The sequence below is a fragment of the Bicyclus anynana genome, chromosome 11, assembly GCF_947172395.1.
Source record: "Bicyclus anynana chromosome 11, ilBicAnyn1.1, whole genome shotgun sequence".
Classification (NCBI taxonomy): domain Eukaryota; kingdom Metazoa; phylum Arthropoda; class Insecta; order Lepidoptera; family Nymphalidae; genus Bicyclus; species Bicyclus anynana.
The window spans coordinates 11,824,125-11,846,351 of NC_069093.1; the positions used below are offsets into that span (position 1 = coordinate 11,824,125).

At 37.7% G+C, this 22,227-nt stretch overlaps 2 protein-coding genes across 5 annotated transcripts; one reads left to right on the forward strand and one right to left on the reverse strand.

Moving 5' to 3' along the window:
* Positions 1–280: 280 nt before the first annotated feature.
* LOC112051494 (uncharacterized) lies at positions 281–19,888 on the reverse strand. 4 transcript variants are annotated; one of them, XM_052884455.1, is made up of 14 exons: positions 19,458–19,886; positions 13,589–13,759; positions 12,700–12,883; positions 12,253–12,387; positions 11,716–11,886; positions 10,875–10,996; positions 10,210–10,366; positions 9,801–9,912; positions 8,460–8,714; positions 7,909–7,997; positions 6,900–7,087; positions 6,122–6,244; positions 1,502–5,454; positions 281–699 (listed from the first exon to the last, which is right to left on the reverse strand). In XM_052884455.1, exons 1-13 carry the CDS (start codon positions 19,698–19,700, stop codon positions 5,302–5,304), a joined length of 2,103 nt encoding a protein of 700 aa, XP_052740415.1. In that variant the 5' UTR covers positions 19,701–19,886; the 3' UTR covers positions 281–699; positions 1,502–5,301. The 4 variants fall into 4 exon arrangements, with proteins under 4 accessions (XP_052740415.1, XP_052740413.1, XP_052740416.1 ...); XM_052884453.1 differs by having other exon boundaries at positions 11,716–11,889; positions 19,458–19,885; XM_052884456.1 differs by lacking the exon at positions 13,589–13,759 and having other exon boundaries at positions 11,716–11,889; positions 19,458–19,888.
* Positions 19,889–20,325: 437 nt separating this feature from the next.
* LOC112051513 (BTB/POZ domain-containing protein KCTD5) lies at positions 20,326–21,473 on the forward strand. The gene is made up of 2 exons (XM_024090185.2): positions 20,326–20,572; positions 20,667–21,473. Exons 1-2 carry the CDS (start codon positions 20,372–20,374, stop codon positions 21,117–21,119), a joined length of 654 nt encoding a protein of 217 aa, XP_023945953.1. The 5' UTR covers positions 20,326–20,371; the 3' UTR covers positions 21,120–21,473.
* The last annotated feature ends 754 nt before the right edge of the window (positions 21,474–22,227 follow it).

The following is a 22,227-nucleotide window of genomic DNA, read 5'->3' on the forward strand; positions in this document are numbered from 1 at the left end:
TAAATATAAGTGTAGCTTATCCTTAGGAATAGTGGTAAAATTGCATTTCACAAAGCTTTAGATCACATAATATTATATATTTAGGAGGTAGGCTTGGCCCGGTAATGGGCTGATAATAATGAACCACACAGTACTTATTGCAATTCTAAAATCAAACCTATATCCTTTTAATACAAAGTTTAATTAATAACAACAATAAATACATAATTTATCATACATATAACTTATTGTTATTATTGTATATTTTTATAGGGCCAGACTTAAATGAAAAATGCAGAAGTAAACATTTAATAATTATCTTTATTAAAGATGTGAATCAATAAATTTCATTCAATTAAGATTTGTATACATTTTCTATTGTTATGGACTTCAGAGTGAGTGACCACCTTACAACATACTGCACTCACTCCTACTACCTCTATATTAAATGCTGCTGACTTTTCAAGGTATGTGGGTCTTCCAATTACTGTGATCTGAAAACTCGGATTTTCAAGGACCAAAGTATTCTCAGTATTCTTGGTAAAACAGTATTCTCAGAGCTCATCACAGCTATTCCCTGCCATGATAGCCGGTTTCTTTAAATCTGTGCATAGGGTCCTCCGGGGTTGTTTATATGTATACCTATGCGTGCCATCAATACAGCTTGACTTGTGGCATTTCTGTTATTTCATAGAATGCTTGATGGAATGCACATACAGTCTGAAAATAAACATTATGTTAGTTACATTTATGTAGGTTATAGGTATATTTCCTAAATCAAAACTAGATAGGTGTACCTAACATTTATATAGGTTAGATTACAAACAAACTAATTAAATTCTTCATCATGAGTATGTTAAGCATGAGTCTCCTCTCAGAATGAGAGGGATAAGGTCCACCACTCTGGCCCAATGTGAATTGGCAGACTTCACACATGTAGAGACAATGTTTTTCCTTCACCGTATGAGACATGTGATATACATTTAAATTCATAAAATGCACATAACTGAAATGATTTGGAGGTGCATGTTTCAGACAGCATTTGAACCTACACCCTCCGAATAGAAGGCAGAGGTCATATCAACTGGGCTATATGGATTTTGACCTACTCCTAATTTATCTATACTAATATTATAAACAGGAAAAATTTGTTTGTTTGTTTTGAATAGGATCTGTAACTACTGAACTGATTTGAAAGATTCTATCACTGTTGGGAACCTACACCATCATAATCAAAGGCAGGGGTCATACCCACTGGGCTAATTGGTTTTATATCTACTCCTAATTTATCTTTACTAATAATAGAAACAGGAAAGATTTGTTTGTTTGTATGTTTTGAATAGGCTCTGGAACTACTGAACCAATTTAAAAAATTCTTTCACTGTTGGGAAGCTACACTATTCCCGAGCTCTATAGGCTATATTTTATCCCCATATTCTTACGGAAATGGGAACCACACAGGGTGAAACCGCGCGGCGTCTTCATGAACAAAAAATTATTGATAATGAACAAAGGTACGTACCTGATAACATCCCGTTTCATAGAATCGAAGTGCTGCTAGAATGTATAATACTAGCGGTATTGGTATTCCTCTCTTGGTCTTCTGTGTTCATTCTTCATCAAACAAAGGCATATTATGCCTAATATGAGAATCTTTCGTACATTTCATATCGCCATAGTATTATACTGGGTTTACGCAATTGCGAATATATATCTTGGGCACTGATATAACTCGCTGTTTATAACTTCACTTATAACGATCCGAACGTCCACTTTCTAATAAATAAATCACGAATAACAACAAAAAAAATGCCAGGGGATGGTTTGGCTGACAAATATCGGTAATTCAGCAGTCAGCCGCCAGCTCCTGTCAAATGAGGGGTTTCTTTTGTCTATGAAACGCGTAGGGGTTGAATTCGACACATAGCGGCTGAATAATCCCCTTAGGGGCCCCCTACTACGACTATGAATTCCACCGTAAGATAACCTACACCTACCCTACGGAAGCTTAAAAAATGGAGTAACTTCTCCCGTTTTCCCAACATTTCCCTTCACTGCTCTGCTCCTATTAATCGTGGCGAGATGAAAAGTATACTATAGCCTGACCAGGAGTATGAAGTATAATTATTGTACCAAGTTTCGTTCATAGTTCGTTTCATAGTTTTCCTTCTAATTTCATTATAATCTCGTGATTTTTTTCACGTATGCATAAACAACCGTTTAGCCGGTAGAGGGTGGGGACACTTGACTAACATTTGCTCATAATATAAGCTTAATATTTTACAAACGGATCTTTAAATCGAAAAACTTTGGTAGAAGACTTCATATCTTGCAAATACCTATCCAACGATATCCTACACTATGAAATAAACGAGTAAAAAAAATCATCCCCACTTTACACGTAGGAAAGGTACCCTAAAAAATATTTTTCAAGATATTATTTTACGACTTTGTTCTTATACTCATGCTAGTAACATAGTCTCTGTGCTAAACCGCAGTCGGACGTACAAACAGACGGACATGGCGAAACTATCAGGGTTCCTTGTGGACTACAGAACTCTAAAAAGGGAAGAATGTAGCGTGAATAGATAAAATCTGAATACGGGTGGCACTTTTGGGGGGGCTAGTTGAAAAAAAGAAACTGTATAGTGTTATCAAAGAGCTTGTTATATGAGACGCTCAATTATTTTTTGTAATTTTTAAAATTCGGAATCCTTTTCACGCAAGTCCAACTCACGCTTGCTCGTTTTTTTTACTTTACACATTGTTTTTTAGAGTTGGCAACACATTACGACACAATTATAGATTTATTGGCTTTGACGGCCTCGTGGTGTAGTGGCCCTGCTATCTACATTCACAACCTTGATGAACCTGTTTGGTTTTCCAGTGTTTTGGGTGTATTTTTACACTATATTATGTAACTTATTTAAACATGATAAAAACCTTCATAAATCCCATAATACAGGCTATTTGTTTCTTTGGGGCTAAGTAAGCAGTAATGTGTAATATTTCTTTAATGGCTTTTTTAGCAACTGGCTTTTTTTAGTACAGGTTTTTTTTAGACTTTTTGACTGAATTTATTTATTTTCTGATTGTGTAAGTGCAGACTCATCAGCGTCGGAGGGCGGACAAATAAAATAATAAAAACCAAACATTTCCTTCAGGTATAATATTTATTTTATTTTATTCATACAAAATAATGAGGACAATCACAACACAAATAGCATTATTGAATGCATTATTCAAACATGGAAAAATTGGACACTAATATCTTTATCAGATGTATAACTTTATATTTCTTTACAATATTTACAAAATATTAATTTACTTACTTTAGCAAGTTTTCTAAGACCAGTTTTACCTTTAATAATATTAGTCATTATAATATCTTTATTACTTAGTTAACTTTACTGACATTCATAATAATTCATACCAGAACATCCGCTCGGCCCATGAGGAGTGTTACGAACGAATTTGCCAAGCTATACATATATGTCTGTGTCTATGTCAACAATCAATGAGCTCCAAGGTTGGTCCAAAGGTTGTGGTTTCGGATCACAGGTCCTGGGTTCGAATCCTGGATCGGGCTTTACTAGTTCTAAAAAAGTTTTACTTAAAGTTCTCAGTAAGTTGGTGGTGTTACATCGAGTGCCTCAGAGAGCTTAGAGAGCTTTAGCCATCAATACTGGTAATCATCATTAACATCTGATAGTGATTTTCATTGAATGCATTATCACCCTAAACCCATCAACCCCCATTAGAGAAGTGTGGTGGATCTAAGCTACATATCCCCCCCGCCCCCCTGTAAGGGAGGCCAGCTGGCCTATTCACTAATTAGGTCTTTATGAACTACCTATTAAAATAAACACCACATACTATGTGATATCCACGAAGAATTGTCAGTAAGCACCGGATGACATTTGTTACATAGAATCTCAATTTCGTAGTAAAGTAACACACGTCAAAGTTAGAGCGGGGGCACACGATGCGTTGCGGCGCCGCATCGCAAAGATTTCACTGTATCAGCAAGCACACGAGGCGCTGCAACGTTGTTATGTCGCTGTAGCAGCGTTGTACAGTATGTAAATCCTTGTGAAGTTCTGACGCACAAACAACTGAGCGGTGCCGCTCCGACGCGGCAGAGCATTCACCCCTCCCCTCCTCGCCTCGGTGGTTGAAAGTCCGGTGCGGCGCCGCAGCGCATCGTGTGACATGCCACAGATATTTATATTAGTAGATGAGCCGAAGAGGCGATTTTTGCAGTTACTCGAGCGCGGCAAATAAACATAAGTGACTATACCTTACACGTTGTTGAGTACCGTTTAGAGCAAACAAAAAAAACTAACTACAGAAATACTCAACTAGCACGTCAGATTAAGATAAGGTAAGTGAGTTAATAGCTAAAAACTGCACTGATTTGAGCGTAACGTAATGGAATGGGAGGGTTTCAAGGTTACAAAATAAAACCATTATATTTTAGTTCTCGAGTTACGAGCGCGATTAATTTTTTACTTATTTTGAAGGAAACCTCCTAATTAATCGCTGAAATTTTCTGACAATTTCACTAAGCCATAGTAACAAAAACTGTTTTTAAAGTCTGTACATTTTTTCCACCGCTAAAAGCGAAAAAAGAAAATAACCATTTACTCTTCCTATAATTTAATCTACCAAGTGCAATCAGTACCCATGATGCTCGAGTAACTGCAAATATAGCATCCCGGGCTCCCACACTATATGTAAAACTACGCAGCGACACCGCTCCGGCACCGCAACGCATCGTGTGCTGCTACCGACGACTGCAGTCAGCGACGTCTCGGCGGCAGCCAACAGCAGTCGACGGCGGTCGCTTCAGACTAAATACATAAGGACTAGTATCGCACAAAAATTCACGAAAAAAATTTTCTGCCATTTTCTAAGGAAAACGAGCTTAGATTTCATACATATCTTATACTAAACTACCAGTTTTTGTTCGTTTTTTACACCATTTAACTACACAAAAAGGTATTTTTACTGAGGTTTTTAACCAATGGACACGATTGTAAACTATGAAACATCGATTCTATAGAGACAGTGTTTATAATCGCATAAGATCGTTGATCATATACTTTGACAGAAAAATAATGTCTTGCGAGGCAGGTCTTTATCTAATTAGTCTGAGGCGGTCGCCGACTGCAGTCGACTGCGGTCGTCGGTAGAGTCGCCGCTCGTGTAAATGAACCCTTAGTGAATTGGCCTGCTGGGCTCAAATAGGCTTATAATGATCAATCAATGTTTGACTCTTCTTGTCAACTTCTCTTTATGTGAACTGTTCTTGCGCCGCTGCTATGACTGCGAGCGGTGTTTCCTGAAGCACCGCTTGTCGGCTTGCCGCGTGAGTATGTCGGACACGAAGTTCCTGTGCTTGAACACTCGCAGTATGTCCTCGCGAGCTTCTTGTACACCTTCGCACACTATTTTGCTCCGTTGGATGTTGCCCTGTGGATAAAAGTGTTTATTAATATTGATATTATGTATCGTCATCATCATCATTACTACCCACAATCGGCTCACTAAAGAGCACGAGTTTCCTCTCAGAATGAGAGGGGTTAGGCTTAGGTTAGGGAGCTTCATGTTATGGGTTTTATCGTTTACATTTTTTAAATTTAAAAGAAAGTAAATCTCATCTAAAATAAATAATACTTATTGTAGTTCGTCTGGTAATTATCCAAACTTCCACTATCATTTTAAAAATCTGATTAAACTATCAATAATAATTGAGTGCTCTATAATGATAATGACAGTAAATGTGGTGTTGCCACACAGCAAGTTTATTATTTTCATTTTTATTAACTTCTACTCTTTTATGTTGCACTACACAGACATTTGAGACGTGATAGCTCAGTTGGTATGACCTCTGTCTTCGATTCTTCTCTAGCTCAGCAGTGAGCCGAATATATAATGATTAAAAATTCATTATTAATTTATTAATAAAAACTTTTCCGTGTGTTAGGATAAATATTTTTTTTCAAAATATAAACATGGTAGCAGAGCGTGGTAAAGGGTGTGGATTTTCATCCTACTCCTAACAAGTTAGTCCGCTTCCATTTATGATTGCATGATCACGTACCATTATCAAACAAATATAATAAATCCACAGTATCACCTTGATAAGTTCCAGCAGCGTGTGCTGCAGCGTGTGTATGGGCGAGTGCGCGCGGCCGGCCGCCGTCTCCAGCGCGCGCAGCACGCCCACCAGCTGCTCGCCCACGTCCGCCTCCAGCGACACCTGGGGAACAGTTCATAGTGTCATTAGTAGACCTTACATGTGCACTACGACATATCTCCAGACGAGAGAAAGACAAATGTTGGCCAATAGCAGCGGAGTCGAAAATATTGCTTTCTCTTTCGTTGCGTTAGAGCAAATGAGCTGAGCTGGAACACTAGGCCTACTTGTTAAAAATTTATAAAAAATAATTTAACCCTCCGCTTCGGACACTTAAGTGCCCAAGCAACCGGTGGTCAGGGCTCCAGAGTGAGATTGTACTCAAACTTGTAAAGAATAAAAAAGGCATCTTCTAGGTAAGCGCGTTCTACCATAGGCTGCGTCATCGCTTACTGTCAAGCGTAATTGCAGCCAAAACGCTCGCCTATATCCTACTTCCTATTAATATTATAAACGCGAAAGTTTGTATGGATGTTCGTTATTCTTTAACGCCGCTACTTCTGAAGCGATTTGGCTAAAATTTTGAAAATGAAATGGATTTAACTCTGGATTAACACATAGGCTACTTTTTATCCCATCCATGGTCCAATCCATGGTTCCCCAGAGATTTGTGAAAAACTAAATTCCACGCGAACGAAGTCGCGGGCGTCTGTAAAAAACTAAATTCCACGCGGACGAAGTCGCGGGCGTCCGCTAGTAATGTAAAATAAAAACTGACCAAGTCGTCCATCTGCGCAGTGAGGTGGTGCACCTTCCAGCCGTCGGCGCTGGTGAGCACGTGCTTCTGGCCGGCGATGGCGACGATGTCGCGCGCGCGCGGCTCGCGGCGGCGCACGTCGGCCGGCCGCGTGAAGTGCAGCGCCGTGCTGCGCCAGCCGCACACGTACGTCGAGCTCAGCGACGGCCCTGACACACCGCCCGACATTCAGTTAAACGCCCTCTACACTACTCAACTATACATCATCATTAGTACTAAAAAATGGGACCCTTCGCCTTCAAAAAACCTTCAAAACAAAAAAGAATTTTTAACATCCAAAGGTCCATAAATGACGGAATTATCATAAAAAAGACATACACACAGCCAAACATAGATCCTTTTTGGAAGTCGGTTAAAAACTGGGACGACGTCAAAATTACTGCACGAATTTCACAGCGTACGAGATCCGGCATGATAAATATATACCCCCATCTGTTATTTAATTGGGATTGAGAATAAATGATAGAAAATATTCACATTGACACATGGGTTGCATAATTAAATTGCGGCCGGATAGTAATAAATGATTTTTAAAAATAAATTATACCTCCTTACCTTTTTCGATAATTAAAAAATACACTAGTTAATAGAGTATACCCAAAAGAATAGAACAAGTAAGTATGGTTGCCTGCTTTCACAATGCAACTGAGGGTTGCCAGATGTAAAAGTTAATGAATGTTATACAAATACCATCATCAGTTATTTAGTCGTCTAATATGTCAAATGAAAGCTTATTTTTAGGCTTAATTTAACTGTATTAGGTTGCCTTTGATCTAGTTCATAGTTTCCTAGATTTTGTATGAAAGATGTGTTTGACCGCAATTTAACTAGGCCACCCATTTGCAATGTGTCAATGTGAATATTTTCTATAATTTATTTCTTATCGCAAAAAAAAAAACAGATGAGGGTATATTCTTTATGCCGGCTCTTAGACTATAGCACTAATCTAGTACGATAAGTAGATACGTACGTTTAGGGAGAGGCGCGGCCGGCGCGGGCGGCGGCGACACCACGGTGTCTTCTGTAGGGAATTCGCATTGTCTTACTTCATTTATTAACCTGGAAAATAAAAAAAAAAAACACTATTATTAACAATGTCTAATGCGGTGTGAAGACTCTAAATTACCAATTTATGATGAAAGTCCATATAATGTTGGCCTGTAGTATATATATGCTGAGTAAAGCGCGCTACCATGGTGTACCTATATGGATAGAAACAGGAACACCACATTATACAGACATACAGGTCGTTCACGATACTAATGTTGGTAACATTGGCACCAAAGATTAATAAACTTGCAGTTATCTTAATAAAGTTGTTGGTTGGGTCAAGCTCTATGTCCGGTACAAGGCACCAGACATAAGATCATTAATTAGTTAATTAAAAAACTTACGTCTGTTTTCTGAGCTTCTTTCTCGGGGAGAAGTTCTGCTCAGGCGTAGGTGGGTCAGGTTCTATGTCTGGCAGACCGCACCGAATTGATTGTCCAAGTTCGCTATGCGGGTATTTAATAAACTTACGTCTGTTTTCTGGGCTTCTTTCTCGGGGAGAGGTCCTGCTCAGGCGTGGGCGGGTCAGGGTCAATGTCCGGCGCGGGTGACGAGGGAGCCGAGATGGTCGTGGACCCGGAGCCAGCACCGCCCGGCCCGGATGGCACGTCCTCCCAGCCCGTGGTCTCTGATCGGTACAGTGTCCCGGACATGTTCACGTTGGCACCGATGATTGTGTTCACCGCGTTCACTGCGTTCAACAGCGCTGGTGTCTTGGTCGGCGATCTGCAATAGAACATGTTTAGTGAAACAAGCTTCCGTAATATATTTTCAATAAATAAATTTAAATATATTATTTAAAATAAATTTGACGGCCGCGTGGCGCAGTGGGTAGTGACCCAGCTTTCTGCATCCACGGCCGTGGGTTCGATACCCACAACTGGAAAATATTTGTGTATGAGCATGAGTGTTTTCCAGTGTGTGTGTATTTATACATTATATAAGTATTTATATGTAGTATATAATTGTATATTTATATTACAATATCAACTATCTTAGCACCCATAACACAAGCTACTCTGTATGCTTACTTTGGGGCTAGATAGTGATGTGTATTGTTTAAGTATATTTATTGTTAAAAAAAAAAAATTTGGAATTAGAATGCATTATGAAACATAAACGTGCAATGTTTAGGAAGAAGCGTTAGCGCAACACAAGCTTGTCCCGAGGCAGGTACATTACGTTACCTATTAGTATGCATTGCAGTATGAAGTTTCATATAAAGATACTTGAAGACCATTGAATCCCACCTTCACACAGAAAGTAGAAGGAAAATGAAAAATGTTAATGCTTTTAACTATTAAATATAATTTGAATTTCTATATTAGAATTAGAATTTCTATATTTTATATTTTGAACCTACCTTCTGAACCGGTGGAAGTCTTTACAAATAGTCAAACATGACATTTCAAAAGTGCCTGTAAGTTAAGCCTACTTGATATTAGATGTATTTTGATTTTGAAAGAATTCTGGAAGGCTCGAATTAATACGTGTGCCTCTCTATAACGTACTACGCGAAAAGACATTGCAAATAAAAAACTAGGTACATCAGTTTTAACTGAACAGTTCGACTGTAGAGGCTAAACCTGAAACCTGAACTAAAATTGACAGCGCCTTACACAAATGACAATAAGACCGCCATTACCAAAATGTCAATGAGCGCCATTAAGACATTAGCGCTGCGTCTGGGGGACTTCATTCATAAAATGAACTTAACAGTTAAAACTGAGGGACCGTAGCCCACCTGTTAAAAAAACCTATCTATTTCCCTTGTATCTTCAAATATAATTGTTAATAAAATTGTTTACATACCCCTCAACATCCCGCTTGCGTAGTATAGACGGTCTGGGCAGCACGGCGGACGTCGGTATGGACGATGGCGGCTGACGGACTTCGGGCGGAGCCGACACGGCATTCACGGCCACTATTCAAAAATATATGTAACAATAATTAATTCTTACTATGCGTAATGAATGCCAAAGAAGCGAAGGATTCCAATATTGAAATCCTGAGCGTCGCGAGGTATTCAAGGACACGACTCACTAGAGGTAAATGTTAAACTGTTTCCTTCAAAATGAACGGCTTAATGCTGAGCTGTAAACCCTTTCTGTTTGGTGTCACAGACAGCCATATAATATGTAAAATGGCCTGTTTGGGACACGCATAACAAACAACAATTATTACTAAAATTTTCCTGTTTGAAGATGAAAAACAAACATACCTTGCGTTGGTACGTTCCCGTGTCCATACGGCGCGAGCGGTCGTGGCAGCTGCTGCTGGTACTGCTGCTGCGGCAGCGCGCGCGGCACCTCGTAGTACAGCTGCGGGGGGGCGCTGTTGCCGACGCCGCGCACGCCCACCCCCGCCACGCCTACCACCTTCACAGACAATAGCCTATAGCATGGATGGACTGTACTACTCCCAATGGTACCAATACCCTACAAAACATGGCATATAAAGCAGCTGGTTAGGGTATACTCTCTCTCTCGTCCGTTCGCCTCACCCGATTACACATTTCGTTACATGGGGAGTATGCTGGCAAATGATCAGCTTGCTCTCCATCCCCAAGTCAAAAGTGCATGAAGAAGTAGGACATCGTCGTTATCAACCCATATATGGCTCACTGCTGAGCCCGAGTCTCAGAATGAGAGGAGTTAGGCCAATAGTCTACCACGCGGGCCCAATGTGGATTGACAGACTTCACACATACGATGTTTCCCTTCACCGTTTGAGGCACGTGATATTTAATTTCTTAAAATGCACACAACTGAAAAGTTGGAGGTGCATGCCCCGGACCGAATTCGAACCCACACTTTCCGGAATCAAAGGCAGAGGTCATATCCACTGGGCTATCACAGGTCATAACATGATATATATTAGACTCACTTTAGTGGGTTGGTAGTTCCGTTGCAGCAGGGGCAGCGGACGCGGCGGCGCGGGCGCGGGCGGCGTGGGCGTGGCGGCGCGCGGCGACGGCCCGCGCGCCGTGCTCGAGATCACCCCGCTCGCTGTACACAAACGCGTTTCAACTAAACGGACAAACAGCTACAACAACATATTTTATTGTACCCAAAAGTAAAATAAATTATGTTCTTGTTCTTCTTGTAAACAAGAAAAAACACTGAGCTAGAACAAAAGAGACTCGCACTGTAGCGCATAAAGACATATCTGAAGGCGAGAGAAAAACTTCAAGAGGTACAGTTTGTGAATCGATTTTTATAATTCTTGTACCAATAACAAGTAACATTTGATTGTGTCATAGGCTATCCATATTTTATCTGTTTATACTCACGGAAATGTAAACTACGCGGGTGCTGTTGAAAATATTGCTCTGTCTTTTGTTGTGTTGGGATTGGATTGATACTCGTATGTCGTGGTGCGTATCTTAGGCCTTGTGGAGGTGATCACGAACTTCAGTCGTGTGGGGCTGCTTACAAAACGAATTGATGATACTCACGAGTGAGCACGGTGGGCGCGGGCAGCGCGTGCGGCAGCCGTACACGAGCGCGCGCCCGCCGCGTGCGCCGCGACCGCCGCTCGACCGTGCACTGACAGATACTCACGAGCGAGCACGGTGGCGGTGGAGTGCGGCGACTGCGCGGGCTGCGGCGCGGGCGGCGCGCGGGGGCCGGGCGGCGCGGGCGAGCGCGTGCGGCAGCCGTACACGAGCGCGCGCCCGCCGCGTGCGCCGCGACCGCCGCTCGACCGTGCACTGACAGATACTCACGAGCGAGCACGGTGGCGGTGGAGTGCGGCGACTGCGCGGGCTGCGGCGCGGGCGGCTGCGGGGAGGGCGCGGGCGGCGCGCGGGGGCCGGGCGGCGCGGGCGAGCGCGTGCGGCAGCCGTACACGAGCGCGCGCCCGCCGCGTGCGCCGCGACCGCCGCTCGACCATGCACCTACTATCAAACATCGATATAATGGTATGTTCAAACACAACAGCTAAAGAACATGTACCATTTTTGTATGGTTGGTGGACATACAGGATGTCAAGCAAGCAGTACTTAATTATTTTTTAATTATTATTTAAACATAAAATGTAGGTTTTATTTTAAAACTAAAAAAAATTTTGAAACAAAAAAAAAAAGCGTGTCTCGATGTACTTATACATTACATAAGTATTATATGTAATTTATACATAAAAGTAATATACTAAGTAGTGATGTGTGTATTAATTATATTATGAGCAAGTTTAATACTTTTGTTTTAATTATGCCGGCGCAGATGACCTCCATTTTGGTCAACCTTAATTGCCAGGAGTTTACCTGGATTGGGAGCGGCCTGCGAGTTGGTGACGGGCCTGATGGCGAGCGAGGCGCCGGCGGCCAGCCCGCGCGGCACGTGGCTCGACACACCTTTGCCCATCAGCACGCCGCCGCTGTTGTTCATGCTCGACAACACTGTTGCGACAACAACAAACAACAATTAGATGACTCATCACACTTTCTTTGTTGTTGTTGAATATCCTAATATACATATAAATGTGAATGGTCATTCATCAAGAAAACTCAAAACCACTTGACGTTAAACAATGATATTTAGCAGGGACATAGGTTATAGTTAGTACAGGTCTGCTTGTAAGTAACAAATTAGTATAGTAGACCACATTCCAACAATAGTCTAACATTTTTTTTAGTTGTTTTTCTATATCTAGTATTATAGACAACACTCAAGAAAGTTTACATCTTTCAGAAGTTTCATAATGAGCTTACCTGGTCTTGTGCTATTTTGTGGCATAGGAGGCAGCACTCTGACACTGGGCGGCAAGGTGCGCACCGAGGAGCTGACCACCAAGTTACCAGCACCACTCACCAGACCACCAACATTCAAAAGCTGTGGTCCATTGCCGGACATGTTCGAAATACTGCTTGAAGATGTGTTACTTGCGGTGGAGACCTAAAGATAAAATACATTGAAAATTAAAATAAAAAATCTTAATCTCAAACTTTCTATCTATCAAGGAACTTGACTGTAAATGTACAATGTTTAATTCAATAATTATCAAAATTATTCAGTCAACATCTGCAAATGATACTGTTTTAATGAGATCTTATACTTTGAACATATTATACTAGCAGACGCCGCGCGTTTTCACCCGCGTTGGTTCCTGTTACCGTAGGAGTACGAGATAAAATATAGCCTATATCACTTGGGGATAGTTAAGATTCCCAACAGTGATAGAATTTTTGAAATTGGTTTAGTAGTTTCACAGTCTATTCAATGCAAACAAACAAATCTTTTCTTTTTATAATTCAAGTATAAATATAGTTTATAGATCAAAAAAGATAAGAAGGTGAATTCTTATTAATAACCTAATATTTAAAATTTTTGCCTACCAAAGAATATTTTGTTCTGTTCGTCACAAATCATAAATAATAACAAAATTTATTTAATAACTAGCTAACGCCGCGCGGTTTTACCCGCGTGGTTCCCGTTCCGTAGGAATATGGAGATAATATATAGCCAATAGTTTTCCTTGATAAATGGGCTATATAACACTGAACGAATTTTTCAGATCAGACCAGTAGTTTCTGAGTTTAGCGCATTCAAGCAAACAAACAAACAAACTCTTCAGGTATATATTAGTATAGATAGAACAACCTGAGCAGACAGCTGTGTTCCTTGGCTTATAATCTGTGTACCAGGACTCAAGAGCTGGCCACTGGGGATCAGTTGGGATGATGTTATGATCGAGTTCTGTCCAATGAGCTGGGACCCTTGGCTCACTATCTGTGTGCTTTGCAGTATTGGGGAGCTTACAATCATTTGAGGCTGAAATTGTTAACATTATTAATAATTGTGTGGGCTACTCTCGCCCGTATTATATTATAATATTTAACTAATTAGCGCGCGGCATTAGTGTACGTAATTTGTATGAGGCGACACACACTCGCGCAAGCCTTAGCGGTACGCGCGGCCGATCGCTCGCCGCCCGTCTCGCACTCCGCACGAGTACCTACTCTCTGCTGTAGTCGGCGACAATTTTACCGCAAACGTATTTAGCTATACTGTATGTTTAATTAGCCATATAAAACTATAGCCTTTCATATTTGTGAACGGTTGTATATCTGTGCCTGTGCAATAAACTCTTTTATCGTGCCTATCACTATCATTCTCGCTCCTTCTTAACTTTTACTGGACTTTCTCTTCAACCTAATATATAATAGGGAGACACATCATCCCTATAATTGTAAAAGATCTGAATTTAAATTTATTATTTAAATAGTAGATTTTGACAACTAAAGAAGACACCTTAGTGGAGTAGTCTTAGTGGAGGGAACCATTCTGCTTACTATAAACTAGTGAATGTCTCATTTGTGACACAGATCGCTAAGTTACAGGGAACATAAGAAAAAAAAAATGTAGCCGAAACCTGTAACTTCATACTACAGTCTACATCCAAAACTTAAAGCACTGATGTACTTGCAAACTGTCTCTGTAGAGCAACAATTATATATAATAGAAATTTTACATAAAACAAATATAAAACAGCTTAATTATTGCTCTTTTTAAAATTATCATCAATGAATTTGATGCAAAGCGAAAATTAACTAACTGGATATTTATTTTTATCACTGACAAAACTTAATTGATTGTATAAAAATAGTCTTATTACTAGTTTTTTTTTTTACACACAAAATATACACATTTCATAAACATAATACAAGTCAGTTCTAAATTACCCCATCCTAGACCATTTTACTTTAAATAGAGTAAAAAAATCACTAACTAACTCACAACAGACTCAACAACTTTACAGGGAAAAGTTTATATAAAGATTTTTTCTTTTCTCTGTTTTAGTTTTTAATTTTATATAAAACAACTTCTGTTATAGTTTCTTTAAATCAAAGCTGTGTACATGAAAATATGTTAAAGCAAAAAAAGTAATATTTTTTTTTCTCTTGTTTCTTGGTCTATTGGAGATCAGTCTCTGGACCATAATCCGATCAAATGACTTTTTAATATGTCGTTTCGGGCTCTGCACATCCACTGATGTAGAGTCCCTCCAGGAATGAGTATATACTACTATACTATGTTGGCCAGTCGTGTCCGTTTCAGATGGAATTTGCAGTCCCTGACGTCTAACAATTTGACAGCCAGGTTGTTTTTATGTATTAATGAAGATTTAAATTTTCATAAACTTAAAACGCTCATAGCTCAAAACAGTTATTTCCGATTTAATGACTTTTACTCTACTGGAACAATTTTGTATCAAAGTGACATTATTGAATTAAGTATTTTAAATACAAGTTGTTCTTGGGTGAAGTTGTAGTATGATTGTTGTCAAGCATGATGGTGATGACCTTTCTGGTGAAGTTGATAGTTCTGAGGTTCTCAACAGAGAGGTCTTGGATTTGATTTCAAGCTTCGGTCAGTTTTGGATTTTCCAAATTGGCTCAGGTCTGATCGGGTGGTAGGCATCGGAAATGGTTTGTTGCCACTGGCAAAGACATGCTACCAAACACAGAGAAACCAGAGTGAGTCTTTACAAGCAGCATACTGAAGCTGATGAAACCCATTAATAAAAAAACAAACATCACGCGTCTCCTCGACAACTGCTTTTACAAACTTTTTTCTTAATTTGTATTTCAAAATTTAACACTAACAACAATTGCGTAAATTAATATAATAACCAATAATTACCAATAAAAAAATACTCCATTTTATTTCTTTAGTTTTTGTAAACAGTTTTTACAATATTTAAAAACATAAGACACCATTTTTCTTAAATAATATTAAAAAGTACTGATGCAACGGTTCGTGTCATACTGACTTGAGAGTGTATTAATTTTTGAATTTCAAATTTGGAGTGGCTACGACACTGGATGGATGCTCCATCTGTATATTATTGATTAATTTATGCCAACAAACAATTTAGCTTTCCAACATGATACCACATATGGCCCACACGAGGTATAGGTAGAATAATCTCATACCTCTTCCAAGTAAAGACTGCATTTAAGGAATAACTTTTCATTTTAGAATAAATAAACAATGAGATTTTTACTCTTAAGGTAGGAGTTCAAAGCTAACAGGACTATACGCAGCATGTGGCATGACTTTTAGAGCAATTAATTAAAAATGCTAACACTAGTACTTGATTATTTAATTTACAATAGCATAAATAGATCAAAATAATTAATATAACACAGGTATTCAACAGCATACACAAAATATACTATATATATGAAAGTAAGTTACTGTATTATTTCATTTAGAGACAATATACCTATAGTCAGATCGGGTAGGTATTTTAAACAATGTAAATAAACAAAAACAGCTGACTCAGGAGTGCTCAACATTTTACTACAGCATTATTTACGAATATTGTCATGAAATAAAACTTCCTTTGATAACCAATATTTTTTTTATTCTATATTCCTATATCCTGTTATTTATCTAACAGATAATGTTTCACTTATATTCAGGGTTCCGTAGTCAATAAAGAACCCTTATAGTTTTGTTTTTTATTATGTATAAGCAAGCATAAGGTATCCTCGACATATTTAAACACATTAATCAAAACGGTTTTCTCGGAGGACGATAAGGGTGATAGCTTCGTACGTTTCTTTTTTGGTGACGGAAACGATAGCAATGCGGAATAACTGCTCCGGCTAGTACCAGGCTCCGCTTCATTCATTTTCGTACTAAACTAAATAAAATTAATAAATTAATTAATTAAACAAATAAAAAACCCGACTGCCTATATGATACAAAAACTGAAAAGAAAAAAAACAAGCTCAGTCCAGAAGTGTAGAAAAAAATTAGAAAACAGTCGGGACCTATTATATTGAATATAATGATTTACGTCTACATTTTTTAATAGGTCCCCACTTTAGTTTAATCAGTTTTTGTATCATTTATGCAGTCGGGTTATTCGTTTATTTAATTATTTTATTTCATAATTTTTAGTTAGATAGATGGTGAATTTCGGATTTATTTGTTACATTTGTTACAAAGTACGATAGTGTATACCTACGTCCAACCGAGGATAAGTAAATATTCAAAAAAATCTACGGAACCCTCGGTGGGCGAATCCGACTCGCACATGTCGAGTTTTATAATCAATATATTTAATTTAGTCTATTTAAGGTATTTTATAACTACACTTCATAAACCTTATAGTCGTCCGCCTCGCGTATTATGTATATACAATTAATAAATAACGTTTTTCTAATTGTAGTTTTTTGTTGGCCATTATATACCATTTTGAAATTCTCACAAAAAGCCCTTGAATTTGATTCCCTTGTTGCAATATTTAAAAAAAAATCACCTCGATTCTATAGCATCTCACAGTCGTCTTGTTGGTTTTTTTTTAATTTCACCTATCTAAGAACACTTGGGTTATTAAAACAAATCTAAGGATATCTGAATTACGTAAATCCGTTCAGCGGTTTCGAAGATATGAGGTAATAAATAATACATACAAGATACGCGCGAAAAACAAACAACAAATAAACAATAATTAACAACAACAACGAAACGAGAACAAAACGAAATAATAAAAATTACAAAGGAAGAAAATACGCACAACAGTCTGGATTTAGTTAACGAATACTGTGAGGTAGGAGTATTAGTCACAGACAACAAATAAAGTAGTGTTTTGTGCTGTGAAGTGTGTGTGTGTGAAATGTCAAATCTTCTTTCACTTAATAACACAAAATCAAAAAATTAATCATAGTATAGGTATTTCTGCAATAAATGAAAGGTAAAATTCACATTAAAATAAAAGAAAACATCTTCTTTTGATATGAAAATACGACATTTATAAAAATTATTAAAGTTATTATTTAATTTTATAAATGCACATTTAATACCCATAAAACTCAATATCTTTATTTTTCATAATGGTTTGTGACTCATGTCTGCTTGGGTTCTTTTTATGTCGTTTGTATTGTTTTTGCGCAAACTCTATATATTTAACATAGAGGAATTAGAAATGGAAATGCATCGCACCCAAATGCAGCAACAAAATTGTCTGTCGTTTTTTGAAAGGGACGAGGCAAACTCAGTCATCGAAAATATTTAACAAGAATAAATAATAAAATATTTAACAAGAATAATATAATCTGTACACAGAACGTTAAATTAATGGATCGATGTTCTGTTTGTTCGTTCGTTAGAAGAATAGAATCGATTTTTCTTTTAGATATTGTTTTTATTACAAATTTATTATAAATTATAATTATGTTTTTGACGACCTCCGTGGCGCACTGGTACGCGCGGTGGATTTACAAGACGGAGGACCTAGGTTCGATCCCCGGCTGGGCCGATTGAGAATTTCTTAATTGTGCCAGGTCTGGCTGGTTACCACCCTACCTACAAAACGTACCGCTAAGCGATTTAGCGTTCCGGTATGATGTCGTGTAGAAATCATACCGTCCATCTTAGATTGCATCATCACTTACCATCAGGTGAGACTGAAATCAAGGGCTAACATGTAAAGAATAACAAAAATAAAATAGAAATATTTTCAAATTGAACGTCACGTCATCTTTTACTGAATTAGAAGTTGTTGGCCGTTTTTCATGCCATTGAACTACTTACTACACAAACCGGAATATTTAGGGAGTTTTTTAGACGACGAAAACGATTACAACAATGAAACATCGATACAATCGAACAATCTAACGCGTTTGTTAGTTTTTTTACACGCGTTAGCCGCTCAACTATCCCAGTCGATTTTACAAACACTTCTAAATGCCCCGCTCTATACAGGAAGAAAATTTTTTGAGTGCGGATATTTTTATATTTTGTACATAAACAAAATTTAATGATCACGTATTTTTTCTTTTTTTTTTTAACTCAAAAATAACAAAATTATCGTTAGCTAAAGTTATTTACTTTTGAACAGAATTTTAGGGTCACCCTATTGTGCGTTGATTTTATTTTCGTTTGATACCTAAAGGACGTCACCAGATCACTTTTAAGCTGAATATATCTTGTTTAGTAATAATATGTACATTATTTTGTTATTTTAGAGACATAAATTAAAAAAAAAAATTACATAAAATGTATCGAACTGTTTGTAGATTTATATTCTATTAATGATACAGAACCACGAAAAAAAATATCCGCACTAAAGACCGAATCACCCTGTATAGATAGATCGTTGATTCTTTGACAGAGAGGTAACGTCTTGCGAGGTAGGTCCTTCTATTATTGGTCCGAGATAATTAATTTATTGTTTGTGAATCCGGGCTCAAAAGGGCTAGAACCCAGAGCCGTAAAGCTTATTATTAAAAATACAATGTATGTGAATCGAAACGAAAAGTGTCGCCCTAAAAGAACCTTTTTGAGAAGTGATATTGTTGTGTAAAAAGCCTAAAGTTGTGGACTATAAGCAATCTTAATTTTCAGTTTTCACATTTTTATTGAAAAAAAATTTAAAAAATTACAACACAATTAAATTAATACACAACCACATAATTATTGCATATAAAAAGAGAAATTGTTTTAAATAACATACCTGAGACGCGACGCTAGGTGATATAATTTGTGCAGCAGTACGCATCAATCCCATGGATCCCGTCCCGCCATGACTGATTATTTGATTGGTGTTTGTGGTCTTCGGCTGCCCGGATATCAAATGAGCCATCTTAACTTCAGTATTCGACATGGTTTTCACAATAGTTATTTTTTGTGGCGCTAAGTCGATTGGATACATTTTTCCAGTAGAGACTGATCTATCATTTTCTAAATTGTTGCTCATTTCTGTATTGTAAAGTATTACAATCACTGAATTAACATTATACGTTAATTAAAAACTTGCATTGTATAGTCAAAACGACGAAGCTTGCGTCTTTTTTCTCAAAAATTTACGAATTTGTAATTTTTCAACAATACGTTTTCGAACTTTCTTTGAAGTTTGACAGCCTTTGTTGACAGTGAGTATTTTTTTTTGTAAACGGTTGCGGAAACTAACTTCTATGAACCTAAAAACACGTAGACAGAGAGAAATTTTATTTTCTTTCAGAAGAGCACAATAAGAAATTGACAATATATTGTTACTGTAGAACTTAATCAATGTAACTGTGACTACCATTCTGAGGACTGTGATTACCATTCGTAGTCGACAGTGATGGCCGTTTATTTATCTCTCTCTTTTTTTACTGCAGTTGACGGAGATTACTGGAGATTACCTAGTTCTCTCTCTACAGTAGACGGTAGACACAGAAGTAAAAAAGTTTTTGGTGTCGCTTTGGCTATTTTTTTTATTTATATAGATTATAGATATATACATCTATGGAACATAGACAACGAGTAAGAATGTGTTGTTGTCGTGGTCATAGTCAATTAGTCATACATTCTACTCTATGTCGTGGTCGAAGGTGATATATTGTAATTTTTAACCTTACTATTTGTCTGTGATAAATAACTACCATGGCGGAGTATGTAGGTGACGAACATTTTTGTAAAGAAAATATACAAACTTTTAATAATGAAAGACGAAGTAGTAAACAATGGGTTAAACTAAATGTTGGTGGAACATATTTTTTAACTACTAAGACAACTTTATCTAGGGACCCAAATTCGTTTCTTTATCGATTAATACAAGAAGACAGTGACTTAATTTCGGATAGGGTGAGTACAAAATCAGTTACCTAAAACTCTTGTTTTGGAATGAATGCTGGTGACGTAAGTCAACCTTATTTAAACATCAACAATTGGTTTACAGGACGAAACAGGTGCATATCTAATAGATAGAGACGCTACATACTTCTCGCCAGTGCTCAACTATCTTCGTCACGGAAAGCTAGTAATAAATAACGACATAGCCGAAGAAGGGGTGTTAGAAGAAGCAGAGTTTTACAATATAACCGAGCTTATAAGATTAGTGAAAGAAAGAATCTGTTTGAGGGAGAGAAGGCCTCTCAAAGACTCTAAAAAGCATGTGTATCGAGTATTGCAATTCCACGAAGAGGAACTTACGCAAATGGTGTCAACAATGTCTGATGGCTGGAAGTTTGAACAGTTGATAAACATTGGGTCCCAATATAACTATGGTAATGAGGAGCATGCTGAGTTTCTGTGTGTGGTCAGTCGTGAATGTGGCAGTTCTCTCAATAGCAATGACATAGAGCCCACTGACAGAGCAAAGGTTTTGCAGCAAAAAGGGTCCAGAATGTGAACACATGTCAAATTCTGCAAATTATAGTTCTTAAGACATTTGTGTGCAGATTGTGTATATATAATTAATATTATGGTAGTGTGACGATAGCTATTCTGTTCCATTGATTTCATGTTATATGTGATTTTAGGCGCTAGAAAAATGGTGTAGAGCTGTTAGAGGGTTGCCACTTGACAAATTGATATTTGCTTTGTATAGAGGAAGTGTAAACATGTAAGCGCAGTACAAGTATCTTTAGAAGATATATCTACATTATTTGTTAGCACATAGGTAATGTTTTTTACTTTAACAATTTTACAGTACTTGAAGATAATCTGTGCTTTATTGCTTTACATAAAAAAAAAACATTAAAAATGAATAATTCAAACTGATATCATAACTGGTTGCTTAACCATTTAGCAGTAATAAGAATCTATAGTAATCAATACTGTATGTAATAAGTCATAATCATCATTAGCCATTTTAATAACCTTTGCCAGGAGTTTTGTTTAATTTGCTGAACTAGGAAGCCCCTAAAGGATTAAGGAATTTTGAAGCTTAAGTTGTACTCATTAGTCAATAAGTACATATACTGATAAAGTTACATCTTTGTTAGTTACTTACTATTTTGTTTTAGGGTTCATTTATATGAGCAGCAACTGCTACTGACAACCCCAGTTGACTGCAGTCGTCGGTAGCAGTTGCCAGCTAACGTTGGCAACATCCTGCTTGTGTAAATGAACCCTTAATATTGATTCAAAATATGTACAGTCAAACATGACATCCTTTTGAGAAAATGCTAAACAAGAAATATGTTAGATATGTACTTAAAATATTGAAGTAAACTTAGCCTCACAATTCAGATATCTTGTAATGTGCTGCATTATTCATACTCATTTGTAGAAGAGCGAGGGAATTATGGGATTAGTCCTAGATTTATATTTGCTAATGCTGGAGGACTAATTAAAAAATAACTGATGTCTATTGTATAAAACAATCTAATGTGATGGTAATGGAGTTCACAAGGCATTCTCTATGTGCCTTTAAGACTAACAAGTGGTGACCCTGTTAGGTCTTATTATTGGCTAATAGTAGGTTAAATTTGTATAATACCTGAAATAATATTGAA